General features: G+C 40.2%; 1 protein-coding gene across 3 annotated transcripts in view; it reads right to left on the bottom strand.

Annotated features, from left to right (window-relative positions):
- Nucleotides 1-61: 61 nt before the first annotated feature.
- The window catches only part of ASPG (asparaginase), an 85837-nt gene continuing 64198 nt past the window's right edge, over nucleotides 62-21700 (bottom strand). Inside the window, exons 12-16 of one of the 3 annotated variants that reach the window (XM_084631754.1) lie at nucleotides 18935-19098; nucleotides 12339-12425; nucleotides 2709-2808; nucleotides 2352-2411; nucleotides 62-259 (exon numbers count right to left, since the gene is read on the bottom strand). In XM_084631754.1, the coding sequence (XP_084487880.1) occupies nucleotides 173-259; nucleotides 2352-2411; nucleotides 2709-2808; nucleotides 12339-12425; nucleotides 18935-19098 (498 nt within the window). In that variant the 3' untranslated portion in view covers nucleotides 62-172. The remainder of the gene's footprint in view (nucleotides 260-2351; nucleotides 2412-2708; nucleotides 2809-12338; nucleotides 12426-18934; nucleotides 19099-21700) is intronic. The other 2 variants (XM_084631755.1, XM_084631756.1) reach the window with 2 other exon arrangements.

Below are 21700 nucleotides of genomic sequence, written 5' to 3'. Positions count from 1 at the left end.
GCGATCATCTCCACCTTCCTTTTTTAATTCTTCTTCTTTTTTAAATAAAAAAAATTATTGCCCAATATTGTTTAATTGTTCAAAACTGGCTTTTTTCCAGAAATGTTTCCATAACCTATGGAGAAATCATATAAAGAAACAGTTAGCTTTAAGACACGCAGTGTGGACCACTTCAAATTTGCCTGAAGCCTTTCCAAGAAGAGCTTACATTAGAGTAAACTCTAATCCAACACTCAGGAATGCCTTCAGATTGTCTTTCCTATAGGTAGGGAAGATTAAAAAAAAAAATAAAAATCAAGAGCTGGCCCATATGAAAGTTACAGATTTAAAGTGACATGCTTCTCAGTCTGATATCAAATTTTATTTAAAAATAAGTATTGATTTCAATTGAGGTGAATGTAAAGGCACCACAAATCTTTGAATTTTACTGAAACACTAAATCAGTGAGTAGTGGGTATAGAATGCTACCAATGAGAATTCCCCACTCACATACACCAATGGGAGAGTTTTACATCCACTTTATACAGGTGTAAATGACTACCCAAGGTGCATAGCAGTGGAAAATCCAGCCCAAAGTGTTTAAACATCCTGAGGGTTTTGGTTTTTTTTAACCTTTCCAATATCTTAGATTTTCCAGTACACTGGAAAAGAGAGATATCTAATCTCCAACGTGAGATGATTGCATCAGAGTAGAATTTTTTGAAAAAAAATGTAAGTGTTTAAAATTCCTCCAGTTATATTGGCAAGCTGAGTGGTGAATCTTCTCGAAACATCCATGCATCATTTAAGATTTGGTTGACTGTTCTCCCAGTTTTATTTGACTGTTGGCTGGAGAAGATATATGTCAATACTGTTAATTTTGACATTCAGTGTAAAGAATTTAGAATTCAGTCAGTCTCTGAAATTCCTGATCTCTCTTACTGTCCTGATTCAGAATCTACAATGGCAGGGTGAATCTGTAAGGCCTTTTAAACTCAAGTCTTCTATTGTCAATGGTCATTAATTCCTAACATGTGCTTAGTCAGGTCTCTCTCTTTTTTTTTTTAAATTCAGATGGTCTAAATTACATTATTAGGAACAAAATCCTGAGTTAGGATAGCCGGGGGCAAATGCTCTGCTGGCTAAATTGTCATTGGTGTATTCAGTCTAGCTGAAGATCTGCGCCACTTGTTTTCAGTGCTGGCTAACTACAATACAGTCTGTCCTCAAGCCAGTGAGCCAGAGTGTGTGTTATCATTTATATAGTGCCATAGGTATCCATATGAGGCAAGGGTACTACTCAGAGGAATTTACAATCTAATACAGACAAGACAGATGAATAAGCCATCAAAACGTGCCAGGGATGAGATGAGAAAGGAGTGGGATGATACGAAGTGATCCCAAGTTGTTGCTCTGGCAAATGAGCCCATCTTGCCTTTTAATCTTGACATGGAAATGTCTGGAAGTCTACACTGCAATGAAACAGCCCCAAAGCCCAAGCCATGCAAGCCCAAGTCAGCTGGCACAGGCCAGCCGCGAGTTTTTAATTGCAGTGTAGACATACCCCAAAAAACAGTTGCAAAAAGAGCTGAAGTGTCACTCTGTTCTTTAAGTTTCTGGTGAAGGTGCGATACATATTTCCTAAAGATGCTGTTTTCTCTAGTGCTGTTATTAGATTGTTTAGCTAATTAAACTCATCCTCTGTCTAAAGACTCCTTAAGTCACATAAAATGAAAACAGATCCATACAGTTACATGAAAGGAACTTGTTGGTTTAAGTATCAAGATACTTGTTTTGGGGAATGTTTAATTCACTCAGTGTATTTTCTTGGTTGCTATAAGCGTAATCTATTTGCACACATTACAAAAACGCAACATTTTCCTTTTGAATGAAATATGTAAACTCTGAAGTATTTGCATAGTTGTAGTTTGTCTGTCTGCTTTGATTCTAACTAGAAGTATTCCTGATTTGGGTTTACTTAAGTAAATTTAAATCCATGTACCAACGGTTGTCAGACCTGTGGAGAAGAAACTCACTAATGCATCCTTTACTTTGTAAATTATCTATCTTTTGCATTACAGTAACACTTAGATGAAATTCATGATCCCATAGCACTAGGTGCTGTATAGACACAGTCCCTACCCCAAAGAGTCTATTTAGATTATATCCCCATTTTATAAATGGGGAACTGAGGCACAGAGAGGTTAAAGGTCTTGCTCAAGGTCACAGAGAAGTTTGTGGCAAAGCCAGGAACTGGACTCAGAATTCTCCAAGCCCAGTCCAGGGCCTTAACTACAAAACCATCCTACAACAACAACAGAAGACAACCAAAGCTCATTTCAGCAACCAAGAACTTTCAGAAGAACCATTACCATCTTTATCTTCAGTTGATTAAGAAAGTCTAGGAGCTCCACATGGCCTGTAGCTTCTGCCTGTAATCAGAAATGTAAAGAGTATTGCCCTGTCGCGTGTGCACGTACACACGCATGCAAAACGACTTAAAGCCTGACTGAAATGTCTAATTACTTGTGGGGAGTTGGGAGAATGACTTATTGCTTGACAAGAGTTCTGGACCTGTCATAAATCTGAAGCAAAGACTTTTTTTTTTCATCAAAATTGTCGGAACCAAAGTGGCATTTAATTTGCCCAACCTACGTGTCAGAACAGCCGTGCCGTAACACACACGCTTCGCGGAGCTCCACATGCAGTACGGCAAAAGCCACACTTACTATTTGTAAGGGAGTTCTGCCGTCGTAACCAGCTTGTTCCAGGCTTGCGCCAGCTAGATGCCAGGCATACAACCCTTCCACATCGCCGTTAGCAGCGAGGCTGGAAAAAGAACAATTAAGAATAGTTTACTTTTTCTAAATCTGTAAGGGCAGCTCACTGTCATACTGTGTTCTCTTAACTATCAGCGAAACGAATGTGAACACTAAACCAACAACAATCTTAGCATGACTGCCAGGATTGGGGGGGGGGGGTACAAGTAAGCGAGGGAGAAGTTTACAAAAGCTTTCAACAGCTGAGCCAGCAACACGGCTTGATGAATCAGTTCCTTAACTTAACAGGGCTGTATTATAAGCAACTTACAACAGGCTAGTTTCACCCAGTGGGTGTGACTATGACCAAAGGGGAAAAAAGATACGGAGTTTCATATTTCACAACACAATATATATCCTGTGAAATGGAGTCTAAGAGGGATGGGGGGGGCCTATCCCACATTTGAGTTGCAGAGTTTTGCATTTTCAATAATAGTTTTACTATAAAGAGAGTGACAGCAGACATGCTAACAAAATATTGCACTTAAAAAACAAACTCCAAAAGTTGTATAAACATATCTGATACAATATTGCCTCTAGCATGAATGTTAATAGTCATGATCAGCGGTCAGGACAGCATTATGTTTCTGTGGTGCCATTTGGATAATTGCAATGGTGCTACAGTATTTGGATCTTAAATTAAGGGCAATTTATAAAACTCCATGCCAATAAACAGCCATTTTACACACAACGAGAAGAAAAGTCTGCTAAGGGTGGTCTATGCCCACCATTTCTAGATGACAAACATTATACTGTATCAAAGTGAATCAAGACAAAAGTGGATTTTAAATCTTTGGTGTGACAACAGCAGGCAGTTTCTTGCAGGCCTGCTGGCAGCCCGACTAGTATCTGCAGAACTTAATCTTTCAATTAAAAAAAGTGTTTCTAGCCCTTGTGGTGTGAAAAACTCCTGGATGTGCCCCAATGCAATGTCACCTGCAGACAGGCTGAAACAACAGAACAGCAGGACGTAGTCTGAAAAAAGTGGGTGGGTCTCACCATCACTCCGCCATCTGCCTGTATCCCCCAGCAATTATTTCTGACCCCAAATCAATCCCGCCCTTCAATCCACATATCAATCCTACCCCTTTCAGCCTTACCTCTGCTCCTCCTCCAGCTCTAGGGGTTCTTCACCACACCCCCAAAGCCTTGGGGGAGCTGCACTGGGGTCCCCTCTCTGCTTTCCCAGGATGCAGGGATGGAAGGAGCAGAGGAGCTGTCCCATTACTGGCAGGAGAGCAGAGCTGTCATGAGCAGCTGGACTCTTTCTACTTCCTCCCCATCCCCTGCGAGAATGGTGCAGGTTGCTTGGGGATGGAGTGGAGAGCTCTGCCTGCTTGCTGCAGTAGCCCTGGGGAAAGCAACCAATCAGCGGGGCTCCCCTCCCCAGACAGTACTAAAAATGTGTACCCCTCAGCAACTTGGCTGGCTTCTTAGAAAGGTTGTTTCCCAGATCTGCAACCTGATGCACTTTAAGGACTGGGGCTACCCCCAGCCATCTCACGAGGCTGTTAGCTCTGGAACCGTAAGGCCCTTAAACGTTAATATTGATGACTTGCTGAATATCTGAACAGAAACAGCCAGGTGATTCTCCAGTGAGGTTGGATCTCATTGAAATGAGGGATGGAAAAGGCCTGTTTGTTTCATCTGTGGCATATGACCTGCTGGTCTGAATGTCGCTCTCTCTCTGAAGGAAAAAGAGTACAGAGGACAGCAGGCAAAGGATAAGGAGGAAGGTGAAAGGCTCCTGAGTGTGGTAGACTGGCTCAGCAGACTTGAGGGGGTAAGGGAGGAGTCACATGCAGCAAAGGCATGTGAGATATCAGCAGCAGGCAGCCAGGACTGCTTGTAGAAGGGTCATTCTGCAGTCAAGTCTGCAAAAGTTGTTACTCCCTGCTAGTCTGAGGCCACTTCTCAACTGTTGATAAATATTTTCAGGTACTTAAAAAAAATCTTTAAAGGGGAGTGGAAGCCTCTAACTGCAGCAGCCTGAGGGTGAGTGAGAAGAAAGCTTTTTTAAGGTCTTTGCTTGCAGCAGCCTGAGAGGGTGGGAAGAAGAGAAAGGCTGTGCCTTTGGCTGTTGAGATGGAGTGAAGGGGTAGGGGACAGATGGAGAGGAGTTAGGGTCTTTGTTTTGTATGAGAAATTTAATAGTGGGAGCAGGCTGGCATACGTAAGAGAAGAAATGTTGAGGAAGCACTAACTACAGCTGCATCCGATGAAGTGAGCTGTAGCTCACAAAAGCTTATGTTCAAATAAATTGGTTAGTCTCTAAGGTGCCACAAGTCCTCCTTTTCTTTTTGCGAAGACAGACTAACACGGCTGTTACTCTGAAACCTGTCATAATGGAAAGCAATGTTGCAAAAAGGTTATTTCCCACTGACAACAGACCAAAGTGGGGAGTTTAAAAGTGAGTTGAAAGGGAAGAGCCCTTATAAATTGCACAAGACAACAGGAGTATTAGAAAAATAGGGAAATGAATAGCTCACAGCAGTGGCTACTCAACAAGTTAAAGTTTATTTGTTTCAGAAGATTCATCTTTTGCTATAGGCACCGTGAGATTCTCTGGCTATAAAAATCAAAGCCAGACGATGAGAATCAAGAGCTTCTCAAAGTCTGGACAGGAAAGTGCTGGGCTGCCAAAAAGGGGTCTATCATTCACCTATCGCGCAAAGCAAAAAAATCACTATGCCCAAAGAAGAGCACATTAAAAAACACCGTGTTACCAAACAAACCCAGGTAATTCAGACAGTATCACAGTAAGCACCACAAACAAAATTGCTTTCGTTACTTGCATGCTGCCCACCCCAAAGCTCTTGTTCAGAAAGGGCAATCTGAGTTAAAATTGCCACAGAGGTTGAAACCATGAAGCTTCTAAGTCAGTAACAAACAAACAAAAATAATACTCTTCACTGATCAGGATTTCTTGTAACAATGAATGGCTGTTGCAAATTTTAAAAAAATCACATCCTCAGAAGTTTGCTAATTCAAACTATTGCTGAATAACTGTCCAGCCAAAAATAAACCAGACTTAGCTGATTACCCTGCATTTCGCCTAAGGATGTAGCAAAGAAATTCCTCTGTTTCAGTTTGGTGACTGACTGCACATCCACAATTCAGATGCTTATTTTAAATAAGGGATGTGGGATGACAGAATTTGAAGTGAAAAAAACATTTTGGGGTTTGGCTTGAATTCAAGGCCAAATAAAAGGTGCTGACCCTCAAGACCGTAGTGGAACACATGCAATCTCTGTGTCTGGATTTGTTCAAATCTGCTGACATCATCATAGATGGGAGTCTTTACCAACAAAACTAAGAATGCCAGGTTATCAAGTCACAATTGCTCAAAGGGGTAATGAACACACAGATAATTTAGTACCACTGTATCCTAACCAAGAGCAAAACCAGTGAGATAAATGTTTATTATTTGTTTTCACATCTGTCACTATATGTGAACTTTATTCTATTCTGTTGATTAATTCACAGCCAATTTACATTTTTCCTCCAGGATATCAAAAGCTAAATAGGGGTATCCTTTGAGGTTTACTGCCTCAGAGGAATGGTTTTGGTAAAGACCTAGGTGAGATTTTTAAATTGATTTTTAAATTAAATTTTAAATTTTAAAGGGTCAGTCAATTTGATATGCTTGAAGAATGCAAGTAGCTTGGTCATCTTGCATCTCTCAGACATTATGTTGATTCTAAATAACTTTAATCCAATTTCAGAGGTGTGCCGAAAAGGAAATCTCTTTAGGTCTGCACAACAGGAACTCCACTGCTATGTACCTTCCGAGGTTTGCAGGGTCTCCTACCCACAGCCAGAAGCCTCCTGTGCACCTAACAGGTTGGCAACAGAGGAGAGCCGCTCCAGAGGGGAGCCACTGGCATGCCTTGAAAGGAGCACAAGAGAGAACCCCTCCTACTACAGACTCCCCTAGTTTACAACAGAAGAGCTACCTTCCTGCTTGTCTTGCATGGGCATGTCTACACCACTTCTGGCCAGGTCCACAGATTTGTGCTAGTGGGGCTCATGCTAGATGAACAGACAGTGCTTTCACATTTGGGCTCAGACTGCCAACTCCACTCCGGCCACGAGAGCCCAAGCTCCAGCCCAAGTTGCAACATCAAAGTACCATCTATGGAGCTATTTTTACCATGCTAGCACAAGTCTTTGGACTCGAGCTGGAAGGCTTGCTCCCAAATGCAGTGTAGACATAACCCAAGAAGCTTTTGAAGTGATCCTGAGGTTTGCAAGACAGGAGCTTCTTTCTTGCACACATGCAGAAAAGCACGGGAAGGAAGGGCCTGGCTCTATAAAAAAATGGGAGTGTGTCTGGTGCAGAACATATTTTAATGCCAGCCCAGTTTCAAACGTTCAAGTCTTCATATATTTTTGTTTAAAAAAAGGAAATCCCACCCTCCAAAACAGATAACTCTTCAGCACTGGTTGAGTGTGAAAAACACCACACTGCTAAGCTCTTGTGCCACTTGGCTTACCATATAGTCTGCAGGAAGCATAGATGAGACTACCAACCACTGGATTTTTAACATTTGGGAAGGATGACTATAGAACAGTTACATAATACAGGAATTTCCATTATGGGCAAAATGACTTGACTGTAGAAGAGTCAAGATAGCAGAAAAGTGATAAATGTAATAATATTAGCTAGTATGTGCAGGTAGCACTAGATTACAAGCATAAAAACTGTTACGAGTGCTTCATGACCTTCAAAATACGCACTGCAGTGACAGCAAAAGATGTATAAAAAGTTGGTAACATTTTAACTGGCTTAGAAGAAAGTACAAGTTTCATAGCGGCTACTGATAGTGTTTACCATGAGGTATTGAGCTCATGCTCAAATAAATTGGTTAGTCTCTAAGGTGCCACAAATCCTCCTTTTCTTTTTGCGAATACAGACTAACACGGCTGCTACTCTGAAACATGAGGTATTGATGACTCATCTGTGGGATTTTGCAAAGGGTGGGGAGGCTGAGTTCTTTTTTCATGGTGAGCTCAGGACCTGATCTTTCTCAGGGGCTCTTATACACAGTTCCATGTGGGGATCCTGCTTGTTCAAGGTGTAACTAAAGCCACTGGGAAATGGTGAGATATTTGTAGCTGCAGCACCACCCAGGCAGTAAAGAAATTATGTTTCTCTGTTGGTGAAGATTCTTGATAAGCAAGGTAGTGATTCTGTGAGGGACTTTTAAAATAATTCTGTCTACGGTGTACTCAAGGATACCGTTCATATTATCCAGTGTCCCCAGGCCTTTTTATTCATTTTTCGTAACTGCAAGGAGAGATGGGAGATTAAGATTATAAAAGCCTGCTTCATATTTTATTTCTTCAGAAAGTTAACCAGATAATAGAAGCATGGTCCTATTACCTTCCGAACTATAATTTATCCCAACATCTGGGATCAGACTTAAAAAGGTATGTTATCCTGATAACAGGTTTGAAAAAGAACATCCTTGGATTTCATAAACTGATATTTTAACATATGAGGATATGAGTGAGTGAACTCATTTGCTTGCTCGCCGGCCCTTATTTCAGCCTTGTTGAGCACAGATGTTCAGAAGAGGTGACATTCACTTAATTGACAGTCAAAAACCCAGCCAGTATAAATCAAATTTGAGGCTAAACTGGATCTAGCAGAGCAGCTTTCTGAACAAATTTGGGGAGTCACCATTATATGTCTTGGGAGATGTCACAGTTTTGTTTTGCATAAAGACAACAATGACCCTGCAGTAGGAAAACAGATTTGGAAGATTCTAAGGGACGACAGGTAAGAAAACTTAGTTCTCATCTTGACAAATTGGAAACGTGAGATCAAAGAACTAAACGTCTTAAAAATGCAAATTCCTCATCTCACTTTCTAAAAACAACAGGATGAATTAACCCTTAAAAGAGGCAGCTAAAAGACTGGATAACGTGATAGTGTTTTGTTTGCAAGTACAGTTCCAACACTAGATGCACTACAAAGAATTTCAACTGACATTTTACAGTTATCAACCGATGACCAAATGTACTAAACTGAACACTTCTAAATCCTAAATCATTTTATGTCTAAAGACAAGGAAATTAAGGGGTTAGCGTTAGAACAGCAAAAGTACTGGCCATGGAGATGAATGAGTACAGAATAAAGCCAAATTATTTTGACAATAGAGAAGCAGTGAGAAAAACTGGCTTTTGGATCTTAATTCAGGTAGAAAACAATACAAGATGACTCCTGACACAATGCTAAAATTAGCTAAACCAGTGCTTGAATGCTACTTAGGAACCAACCAGCTTTCGCTCTCCACACCCTGGGGGCTGGGCATATTGCCATGGTGCCGGTCACTTAAATTAGACAGAAGGAGAAGTCAATAAAACACCTATTTGTTCCAAAGGCAACTCTAACCAGGTTGAATGCATGCAACAGCCTCACCAATATGCCAATGCCTAGTACGAGAAAACTCCCTAGGAAGATGGTGCAGGGGTGGAGGATAACGTGAAATTGAATAGCATGGAAGAATAAATCACTGAGTTTTGCTCAAATCATCTAAGAGCTGTCATATCCCAAAGTGAGTATTCCTGACACCTTGGAAGGACAGAATACCTGCAACAAGACAATATTAACTACAAACACTTTAGCATTTTGGCTCATACACTCTGGAGGAAATTCAACTCTCTGCAAAGGGACACCAAAGACCTTTCAGAGCAGTATAAGTCAAGTGGTTCCCTTGTGCAGAAGTGCCCTGCTGATAAGTCAAAGTTCAGTGTCTCTCTCAATACCATGTGCATTGTGGAACCGGACTCCACATCAGCTCTTTGTAGGCCAATGCAAGGGGCATGGCCACAGGATTTACGCTGATGCAGTAGTCCTGGGTTCCCCATAGGTGTGAGGCCACTATTCTTGTGTGTGGAGTGGCTGTGAAAGAGCTGTTTCATGCTTCGTTCATTTTGTGTGGTGGAAAGTCTCAAGACAAGGAAATCCATGCAATCATTCCATGCACAAAACCCACGCATTCTCCTCTCCACATATGTATATTCCACTCTCTGCACAGGAGAGATCTTTAAAACAAATGGGGTTTTTTGTCCTCTGTTAGCTTAATACCATTAAAAACCAATTTAAAATACCTCAAAAGCCTCAGGGTTTCATTACCACTTCATTCAAAATACAAGAGATCACGCAATGTACACAATACAGATCCAGCGTACACAATATTCCCTGAATGTACGACCACAAATTGCATCACATTCACTTTTTGTTTAAAGCCGCATGCTCTCATTTTTCTAGTACTACTATCAGGCTAGCCAGTTAAGCAGGTTCTGCTTAAATGCAGAGGGTAGAGGGGGCTATGTATCGGGTCAATTTATTTGTGAAAGAATGTAATTTTTTGAGCCGCTCCCCTAACACTTCTGACAGGTGGCTCAGAGTTAGTAAACTCTTAATTTGAAAAGTCTTTCCATTGTTTCCTTCGCTTGCAATGCTCTGGGAAATATGTAATATGGCTTTATATGGTTTGGATGCAGGCTATGTGCCAGAGAGTCTCTCTCCTGCATATTGTCATAACAGTTGAGGAACTCCACCTAAGAGTCCCTATATTTACATGTCCAAAAGCTGGTAGCAAGGTGTAATTAGTAGAAGGCCCTCAACTGTGGAATCCATATCTTCTGTGGGGGTAGCCGAGCTGTAGTCCTTGAAGATGTGGTACAATGTATTTTGTTCAGTATTCTGTCTGGGTGAGGAGACTAGTATTTAATTTATTGTTGGGGGAATGAGGAAGAAAGAAGGGAAGGCCTGTTACTTTAAGAATTGTAGAATCTACTGAGACAATTTTCAGAGGGAACTGCAGGTGGTCAAGTCACCAGCATCTCTGAAAAAAAGCCATATGATTTTCTTTTAAGTTGATGAAATACTGCAATTTTTTATTAATGAAAAATTAGTATGGAAAAGCAGTGTATGGAAAGTGTTGACGTCAATGGAACTATGTATCTGCTTAATGTTAAGCATGTACTTAAGTGATATGGTGAACTGGGGCTAGAGTTCCCACCAATTTGCAGGTCTGAACCCATATTTATTGGATTTTCTTGTTATTCTTCTTGTGACAGATGCTATTCTCGCTCTACAGTTAAGGTTGAAGCCATTCCTCCATAATACAGGTATTTATTCTTTTTTAATAAAACCACTCCATAGTTTCAGTATAAATTGTCCTTGTTGCTCTAATCTCAAGATCCAGATACTAAAAACACAAGTTCCCTACAACCCAATAGTAATAAAATGTATAAAAATGTATCAGGAAGAGGGACAGATTTGCTTCAAATCCATTTACACATTTTCCATAAAGCTCTCCCTTTCACTTGTGGAGTTCTGCTATACTCCTTCAGGTGTGTCACACAGTCAATGGTTAATTTGGTCCCTTTACTTGCATTTTAGTTATTAATTCTAGCCCCAAAATAGTATATGCCAGGTACCCAATGGTCCCTGGCATATATAATAATTATTTATATAGTGCTTTCCATCTTGAAAGTATTTGAGAAACAATTCTCACATCACTCATTGAAACAGGTCACTATCAAAAATCACTGTTTTACAGACAGAGTAACTGTGGCACTGAGATAAAGATACCCAAGGCCACAGCAGTGTCAGAATCAAGATTACAACCCAAGAATTCCTCACTTAGGGCCTTGCTACACTGCACCACAGTTCCGACTATGGAGGTGCGAACTGTAGTGCACACCAAAGTGCTGTGCTGTAACTCCCCCGTGTGGATTCCTAGTTTGCGCTAACGTATTATTGTATCACTCCGGTAATTTATAATCAGCCACATTGGTTTGCTTCAATAATAAGCCCCCCATTTGTTTCCCATTTCAAAGTAAGTCCTGGGCATATTAACAACTCAATCATTTACCCTTGAAAATAGAGATAACCGGATGATGATGTAACTATAACTGCTGCATATTAGCACAGCTGACTTGGTGTAAGATGCCGGGGCATGGGTGGCCTACCTAGTGGGTGCAGCAGGACCTTACCTGGTGGTTGTGGCAGCAGACCAGAGTAATGGCGAGCATAGATCCAGGAGTCAGGTGCCAATCCAAGGATGAAGCCAGAGTCAAGATTGAGGAGCCAAGCCAAAAGGTCAGAACCAGAATCAGGATTGGGAACATCAAGCCAAAGGGTAAGCCAAAATCACAATCGAGAAGGCGAGCCATAGATCAGAGTTTGAGTCAGAAAAGGGCAGGGAGGCAAGGACTAGACTGAAGCGGACACGAGTCAAACAGCAGGAACAAGGGTTGGAGCAAGAGGTGGAAGCCACGGCAGGGCAGGAACGGCTGTGGGCCTGGTACGAGTTCAGCAGTTGCTGTGCTACTGTTGCTGCAAGGATCAAGCAGCGGGCTGCTGGCTCCCCCGCCCCATCAGGAACGCAAACATTTGGAGAAGGCTCATTGATCCCAGCGGAGCTCGCTGTGTTGCCTAGCTATTAGGCTGGGAGCTAGCTGTGCTCCTGACACTTGGACCACGCTACAGCGCAGTATCCAAACTTATGTCATCTTTACCTGCAAAGTTCGGTTCCTATGTTCTCTAGCTCCTGGCTGGAAAGGTGAGCTCCAGTTTCGCGCAGTAACTGAATCACTTCTACGTGCCTTTATGAAAAAATTGATAAAAAGAAAACGTTATTTTTAACAATTAAATATCCTGGAGAGAAAACATCTACAGATCAAAACAAGTATTCCATAAATACCATTTTTCAGATTTGTATGTTCCAAAAACAAAACAAAACAAAGAGACTGACGAGTATGTTCTCCATTCAAGGAGCCTGAGTTTAAAGCCAAGAGAGACCAACAGATAATCTCTAACCTCCTGCACATCACAGGCCACTAAACCCCACCCAGTTTCCTCTGCACTGATGTAGGGCAAAGAAGAGGCAAAGGCTTATCACATCATTTAACTACCTTGGCACACTGAATTTACAAAAATGCTACGTTTTCACTTACTGAATCCAAAACAAAGAGACAGGAACATAAATATCTTTCAAATATGATTCTATATTTATTTGTCCCCATGACTGTCCCCATTTCTAGCTCTTGTTAATTCATGAACTGAAATGCAGATAGACAATGAAGGCATTCACAGAGTAACAGTATTTCTGTGTGTATTTTCCACATAACGGGATAGATTTGGGCAGGCGTTTTGGTTCTCTCCAAGGTAAGATCTCTGTTGTTTTTAAATGTTAGCAATGAAACCTTGCGAGTTAAAATGAGAGATGCCTAAGTTCCTATGACTTCACGGATGATATAAGCACCCACACATTTAGATTCTTATTTGACCTTTGGGAGAATCTCCCACAAAATACCCTTCTGCTGCTAAGTTTATTCCCAACTGGATACAGTCTTCTTCATGGCCTACTAGTCCACCCATGATCATGTTTTGGCTGGCCCTCTCCCGTGAGTACATTCTTCTGCCTGATAGGTATCATAGGATCTACGTGACCAGCCTGGCTCCGATTCCTCAGCCACAGAACTCAGAAATAGTTCTGCTGAGGCCACTGCAATGGCCCCTTAAAACTTTGTTGTTTGGACTACAATGCTGTGGGATGCATGCAAAATTTGACAATAGACTCTATATTACCCAAAAGGGTAATAATAAAGAGGCACTATATCAAGCTGTGGGAAAACAATCAACCAAAATATGATAGTGGGAGAACTTGACCTAATGCCCTGTAGGATTTGGATCCAGATCTCAAGAGACCAAAAGATGTTAATTTATTGTGCTGCCTAATTCCCAAACTCAAAGGCAGAATTTAACCCACACCCAAAATATAACTGCTCCAGAATGTCTATTTCAAGTATAACCACATCTGTTGTGACTTTGTTTGGAGGGGACTATAGGAACATTTGAAAGTGAAAAATACAAGGCTGCTCATTAACCAAATCAACAATCTACGGCTGGATTCAAAACCTTAGGAACAAATCAGTCACTCAATATTAATTCAACAACAAATAAAAAAATAAGTTCAAATGTATATTCAGTTTATTCTACATTTCTTATTCTTCTTGAAGATTATAATACCTTCCTATTTTAGAACTGGACAGTAGGTCAAACAGTTTGTGTTCTGGAATCTTCATCTTGACAAAGAGAAGTTACTTTAAAGCTTATCACGATGAAGCCCAATTAAAATATAAAATTTTTACTTTGATATAAGATCTGCATTTCCTTATAAGCTATTCTGGTAACAAATTTATGACAAGGTTTTCAAAAATTTGCCTTTTCAAAAATTAAATTCTTTCAGTTACTCAATGGAATTTTAGCATTTATATCATGCGGCCAGTTTTTTGCTCAGAGTGAAACTGAAAATCTTCATTTCTTTGTTTCTCTGCAGCAAAGTAAGCATGATCAGTTACTGCAACTGCACATCTTGTAAGTTGGTTTAGTTATCTTAAATATTTCATCAGAAGAGTCCCTTGAGACATGGCTGGTTGTCAGTAAGAGTCTCCTGGAGACAGCAAGTAGGAACTAGTGCTGTATTTACTTTTCTTTACACAATACAACTCATAAGAGTATGATTTAACCAAGACATATCAAGCAGTTCAGTACTCATTTGAAAAATGAAACTGATAACAGATTATAGCAGAAAAGCTTTTACATTTACTCACAAACTTGTATTTTGTACAGGACTACATGCAAACAGTGTCTGTATCTGTTTCCTTGGTAGTGGTCTGTCCTGGAGTACTCAGCATTTCTAACACTCCTAAAAAGACCATTGCTCCATTGTGGCATTTTTTTGGCAGCAATAAATAAATATACTGAACAGAGTGCATAGGGGTGGGAGGAGGAGAAAAGTGTGTGTGGGCAAGTGTGTTTTATTTTTTTTTAAAATAAACTGAAATTAAGTGGAAACCTCAATGGTCTTGAGCCAACTGTTTCCACTGCAACAGCTTCTCGTCTAGTAGATGGAGTCTGAAGATCTTTAGAGGTGGTAGGAGGTGCAGCCCTCCTGCCCCACAGATGACCTTAGATCCATATAGAAATCCTTCCAATCTCAGGGCCCCTATGGAGGGCCTGACCTTCTCCGCTAGTCCCCGTGGCTCCTTACTCTAACTTTAGATGGGCTATTACCAGCAGGAGAGTGAGTTTGTGTGGGGGGGGTGGAGGGTGAGAAAACCTGGATTTGTGCTGGAAATGGCCCAACTTGATGATCACTTTAGATAAGCTATTACCAGCAGGACAGTGGGGTGGGAGGAGGTATTGTTTCATGATCTCTGTGTGTATATAATGTCTGCTGCAGTTTCCACGGTATGCATCCGATGAAGTGAGCTGTAGCTCACGAAAGCTCATGCTCAAATAAATTGGTTAGTCTCTAAGGTGCCACAAGTACTCCTTTTCTTTATTCTAACTGGTAACACAACTCAGGAACGAGGCTCTCCTTGCATTACAATCATGTCTGGACCACAAAACCACGCTTCTCCTTCCATGTGGAGGTGTGAAGGTGCAGGCTGGGAATCTGTGCTGATGGTCAGAATTCAGTTGTGCGGGTATTTCTCTCACACATTTGCCAGCAGAGAGTAGCTCCCGAAAAGCCATAAACGGGCTCCTGCTACTTGGGCTCAAATTTCCCTTCCTCTGACAAATTTTTGGCCATTTGCATGGGTTCTTTTCACCTGTCGTCTCCTTCTCTACAGCTAAAATCAAGAAGAATGATCTGGCCCTCAATCTTTTGGGATCCCTAAAAACCAGTACATACCATGGTCACCAGTGAAAAGTCGATATTCACCACAGGTGGTAATCTGAGTTATCAGAGTTATTTCATGATCCTTAGAAAAGTAACTAAGACACGGATTCTGCAAGGACTTCTGAACATCAGTTTATGTACTGTGAGTGCACAAAATTAAGCCCATGTGTACGAGGCTCAGGACCTTGGGCTGTACTTTCCACCAGCCATTTAAAGAAATGCAGGTACAACATATGTTTAAACGTGATTAGCTTCGTTCTTTTTGATCCTTGCTTCTCTAGCAGCTATGATGGCTATGACAGGATTGGCTCAGTTTTTCTCATTCAACTTTCACAATGTTGAACCACTATGATTTTCAAACTCCGAAGCACTGTATAATATCAGACAGACTACAATGTGATTTTAAAGAGTCAGTGTGAAGTGTAGATTCTCCCTCTATCCCAGAGGTACTAAAATAATGGAACCATGACCTTGCAGATTTCAAGTATTACAATGCATGTTTATGTGGGAAGTGACTTTACCAACAATAATCTCTGATGTTCTGACAGCAGTGTGCAACACATACTGTATACAACTTTTTCTTTGCAGCCATTTTAGTCCTTAAGTTTAAAGTAGAAGGAAAAGGTTATAATAAATAAAATATATGAAATTTTGATTTGAGACATCTGTTTCATGCTTAGAAAAGTTTACTTTATAAAAGTATTTATTTTACAGTTTTGAAAATGAACACTCTATTAAGGCACTGGGAAAATGGCAGTTAAAGGGATGTTGCTAACTTTGATAGGTCCCAACAACTGACCTACATTATCTCCTGGGTGTGAGATATTGTGTGAAGTGCCCTATAATGAAGAGAATGTGTATACACACAGTAATAAAGAGGATGAGTACATGTATTATGGGACAGAAGATGGACATGCAGTAGATTACTATAGTTTTTAAAAGAACTCTAATTTTAACAGCAATGAAAATATCGAGTTAATTTTTTAAAAATTAAGGAAAGCTTTAAGAGATTAAACATGAGACCACTGTTGACATAGGCCATTTTGTTTGCCTACAGGTTGACAGTGCTCCATTAAGATGCTTTTTGACAGAAACACAAATCGTGACCATTCATACTAATGATAAGGGAAGAGAGAAATCACTGGTCATTTTTCTGATTTGCATGATTAGCTAAAAAACCCCAAATCACTGAGAGAAGTGACACACACGTTAAAACAAAGCTTTTGAGAGGAGTAGACACTAAACAGAATAAATCAGTGATTCTATTCCAATTCACCTAAAATATTAATCTCCAGAACATGGAATCAATCAGTGCAAAGTTCTGTGAAGTTAAGGCAAATTCTTAGATTGTTTCAAAAAGCACAATTTTATATTTTGCAAGTCTGACCATGATATAAAGCACAGAATACTTATTAATATTAATTTTTAAAACAGCCATTTCCCCCCCTTTTGATACTTAATATAAAATGCAAAAGTTTAACATCAATATTGTTTCTCTTCACTTTCAACAGGCATTTGTTTTATTAATATAATTCAAATATATTTTGTAGTAATCACACTTTTTTAGCATATATTTGATTCCATACATCCCTATCTACATCAGAGGTAAATTAGCGCTGCAAGATTTCTCATGTCCAGAGCCACTTCAGCTTCAGTATAAAGTTTAGTATCTTAGCACTACAGGCCTGAAGCTACTGTTACAGACAATAAAATGGCATATTTATTTAGCTTTTCCTCTCATTCTGATAAGGGCACAAACAACAAAAACTAAAAATAGTTAGGATTCATTTTCCTTTTACCACTCCTCATTTCAGAATGGGTGTACAGGTTTAAAGAGGCATCGTAGGAGTCAAATATAGGAGTGGCAATGAAAAGGAATCCAAACAACAAACTCATGTGAAATTCCTCAGGCAGTAGTTGGGTGTGGTAAAATAAATGCAGGTATCTGATTTGCAGGAACATCTAATAGTGATGCAGGGCTTTCTCACACTGGACTAGGGGCACCTCTGTTCAACTGCAAGTTTGTTTGATTTGCTTTTAGCTAGTTCTTGTTGTTGTGGGGGGGGGAGAGGGGGTTATGACTTTTATAAATATTTCTTAGGTCAAAAAGGCTTGGATAATTCTAAGATAATGACAGTGACAACTATAAAGATGTAGGGGGCACGCAATGGTCTAGCAGTAGCACAATGTGCAGCCATCCAGAGCTTTGAGGGTCCTGGGTTAGCAGAAACTGGGATCAGTGCTAAGTCAGCTTCCGAGCTCCTGTAGAGGAGGAAAGCTTTATGTCTTTTTGCAGAGATTTCTTCAGTTGTTAGATAAACAGAACAGTCAGACTCCACAGGGAGCCAGATCCAGCCCTCACAGACAGGTGAACCTGCCAACATTTGAAAGCTATAATAGAGACATTTGTAGAGAAAGACCAGGACACACACTGGACTTGAGGGACCTTTTGGAGGCACAGAGTGAAAAAGGATAAATATTTTGTTAAATATAAAATGGGCACTGTCCCTCAAAAATACAGACAAATGGTGTTCACAAACTGTAAACACATAATAAGGGCCTAAAGGATAGGGTGAATAAACAGGGAAAGCATAGGCAAGTGAGAGACAGAGTCAATCTGTAGCTTCAAACGGGTGGAAGGACAAATAAGGATGTAAATCTCCAAACTACAAGCCTTAATTTCAGCTACAGTAATTGACATCTTTTTACATTCTGATAAACCGTGGCACTATGAACCTACACAATAGGATAAAGACCAGCAGAATGACTGGCCCACAGACCACCACCACCTAGGAGACCAACTTCAAGGATTATTGGTGTCATTGCCAACACGGAGAGAGAATCACTGTGGGAGGCAGCCAGCACATGCTTATTGTGCATGCCTCTGCTGATAAATGTGTGGAGTTTGTGGGAGAGAAATCAGAGAAATGGTGACCCAGAAACAAAGGATGGGTACAAAACCCTTCAGCCTACTGGAGTAGCTTGTTCTATTTTAAAACCCTCTGTTCCTGACGAGGAAAGGAAGGTACAAAGAGACAGCCCCCTCTTCCCTATTGCTCTAGTTCCTGAACTCTCCCTTCTGCAAAAATAAAATTAACAATAAGTCAAATTTTTCTTTTATAAAGAAATCTCACCACAAATAATGGAGTGTTGGAGTAGGGGGCAGGGATAAAAAAACAATCTTGATTTACTTAGCTCTGGGATTTGGCATCAGCAAGGCTGTTTTCTTCAGCTACAATGTCCTAAATATCCAAACCATTTACACATCCTTTAAAACTACAGAATTTGCTGTCAAAGAATTGATCACCGCTTTTCACTATTGCAGATTGCTGACAAAACCCACTAATTGAAAGTGACATAAATTTGAAATGAGATGGGTTAGCTCTCTCATAGATCTTTGTATAAAATGTATTTTTTTAATACCTGAATTTGACTGCATACTTCAGTGGGGTAGCACCAAACATGTCTTTAGCATAAACAGTTGCTCCATACTTCAGTAAATACTCAACTAGTTGTAAATTTCCTTCACTTGATGCAATATGAAGTGGAGTTCGACCATCATAATCTTCACAGCTCAAGTTTCCACCCTGCAACATATACACAACAACTGCTAATGATAGTACACTTGAGGCTGGTTGGTATAGGGTCTCAAATCACATAATGATACGTACTCCAATATTACAGTTTGAATCCAATGACCAAAAATCATTAAACATGAGACAGTTTCTCAAAAGCTTATGTGAAACTAGTTAGTTAGTCAAGTTCATAATGGTGTCCAGTAGTCACTGGTAGACGTATCTACTTTGAGATTCATAGACCTATGGATATAATGAAACATTCAAAAACCAGTCGGAGAACACTTCAATCTCTTCGGTCACTCGATTACAGACCTAAAAGTTGCAATTCTTCAACAAAAAAACTTCAAAACCAGACTCCAACAAGACACTGCTGAATTGGAATTAATTTGCAAACTGGATACAATTAAATTAGGCTTGAATAAAGACTGGGAATGGATGGGTCATTACACAAAGTAAAACTATTTCCCTATGTTTATTCCCCCCTCCCCGCCACTGTTCCTCAGATGTTCTTGTCAACTGCTGGAAATGGCCCACCTTGATTATCACTACAAAAGGTCCCCTCCCCCCCCCCCCCCCCGCTGGTAATAGCTCACCTTACCTGATCACTCTCGTTACAGTGTGTATGGTAACACCCATTGTTTCATGTGCTCTATGTATATAAATCTCCCCACAATATTTTCCACTGCATGCATCTGATGAAGTGAGCTGTAGCTCACGAAAGCTTATGCTCAAATAAATTTGTTAGTCTCTAAGGTGCCACAAGTACTCCTTTTCTTTTTGTGGATACAGACTAACATGGCTGCTACTCTGAAACCAAACAGTAGTTTTGTATATCAAGATCATCCTTGGCACCTCCTCCTGCTCTGGAACCTTCACAAGTGGCTAAAGATACCCTACCACATTAAGAAATTCTTTGGTGAATTCTCCAGTTCCAATACTTTGAACAGCCTGTGGATGGAAAAGTACAGGTCCAGATGCCAAACTACACCTACCATGATGCCTGACCATACCTACCAGATGCCTGACTACACATCATAAAGAATGAATATTCAAATCTAAGAATGTGCACCGCTCATACAGACACACACATAAATATGCATTCATATGTTAAATACAACCAGAAAGAGCTTGCATATTTAAAAACAGCAAGGAAGAATTATTGCTAGGGCTGCTAATTAATCGCAGTTAACTCATGCAATTAACTCAAAAAAAATTAATCGCGGTTAATCACAATTTTAATCGCACTGTTCAACAATAGAATAACAATTGAAATGTATTAAAGATTTTGGATGTTTTTCAGCATTTTCATATAGTATTCTATGTTGTAATTAAAATCAAAGTGCATATTGTTTATTACAAATATTTGCACTGTAAAAATGATAAACAAAAGAAATAGTCTTCTTCAATTCACCTCATACAAGTACTGTAGTGCAATCTCTTTGTCGTGAAAGTGCAACTTACAAATGTAGATTTTTTTTTGTTACATAACTGCAGTCAAAAACAAAACGATGTAAAACTTCAGAGCCTACAAGTCCACTCAGTCCTATTTCTTCTTCAGCCAATCACTAAGACAAACAAGTGGGAGATAATGCTGCCCACTTCTTATTTACGATGTCACCAGAAACTGAGAACAGGCATTTGCATGGCACTTTTGTAGCCGGCATTGCAAGGTATTTACGTGCCAGATATGCTAAACATTTGTGGGCCCCTTCATGCTTTGGACACCTTTCCAGAGGATATGCTTCCATGCTGATGACACTCGTTAAAAAAGTAATGCATTAATTAAATTTGTGACTGAACTCCTTGGGGGAGAATTGTATGTCCCCTGTTCTATTTTACCTGCATTCTGCCACATATTTCATGTTATACCAGTCTCGAATGATGACCCAGAACATGTTGTTCATTTTAAGAACACCTTCACTGCAGATCTGACAAAACACAAAGAAGGTACCAATGTGAGATTTCTAAAGATAGCTACAGCACTTGACCCAAAGTTTAAGAATCTGAAGTGCCTTCCAAAACCTGAGAGGGACGAGGTGTAGAGCATGCTTTCAGAAGTCTTAAAAGAACAACAGTCCGATGCAGAAACTACAGAACCCAAACCACCAAAAAAGAAAATCAGCCTTCTGCTAGTGGCATCTAACTCAGATAATGAAAATGAACATATGTCGGTCCACACTGCTGTGGATTCTTATCGAGCAGAACCCATCATCAGCATGGATGCATGTCCTCTGGAATGGTGGCCGAAACATGAAGGGACATATGAATTTTTAGTGCATCTGGCACGTAAATATCTTGCGATGCCGGCTGCAACAGTGCCATGAGAACGCCTGTTCTCATTTTCAGGTGACATTGTAAACAAGAAGCAGGCAGCATTATCTTCTGCAAATGTAAACAAACTTGTTTGTCTGAGCAATTGGCTGAACAAGAAGTAGGACTGAGTGGACTTGCAGGCTCTTAAATTTTACATTGTTTTATTTTTGAATGCAGTTTTTTTTGTACATAATTCTACATTTGTAGGTTCAACTTTCATAATAAAGAGATTGCATTACAGTACCTGTATTAGGTGAACTGAAAAATACTATTTCTTTTGTTTTTATACAGTGCAAAT

The sequence above is a fragment of the Lepidochelys olivacea genome, assembly GCF_965140295.1.
Source record: "Lepidochelys olivacea isolate rLepOli2 genome assembly, chromosome: 6".
Classification (NCBI taxonomy): domain Eukaryota; kingdom Metazoa; phylum Chordata; order Testudines; family Cheloniidae; genus Lepidochelys; species Lepidochelys olivacea.
The sequence above is the reverse complement of the archived record's forward strand: the minus strand, read 5'-3'. Positions and strand labels throughout refer to the sequence as shown.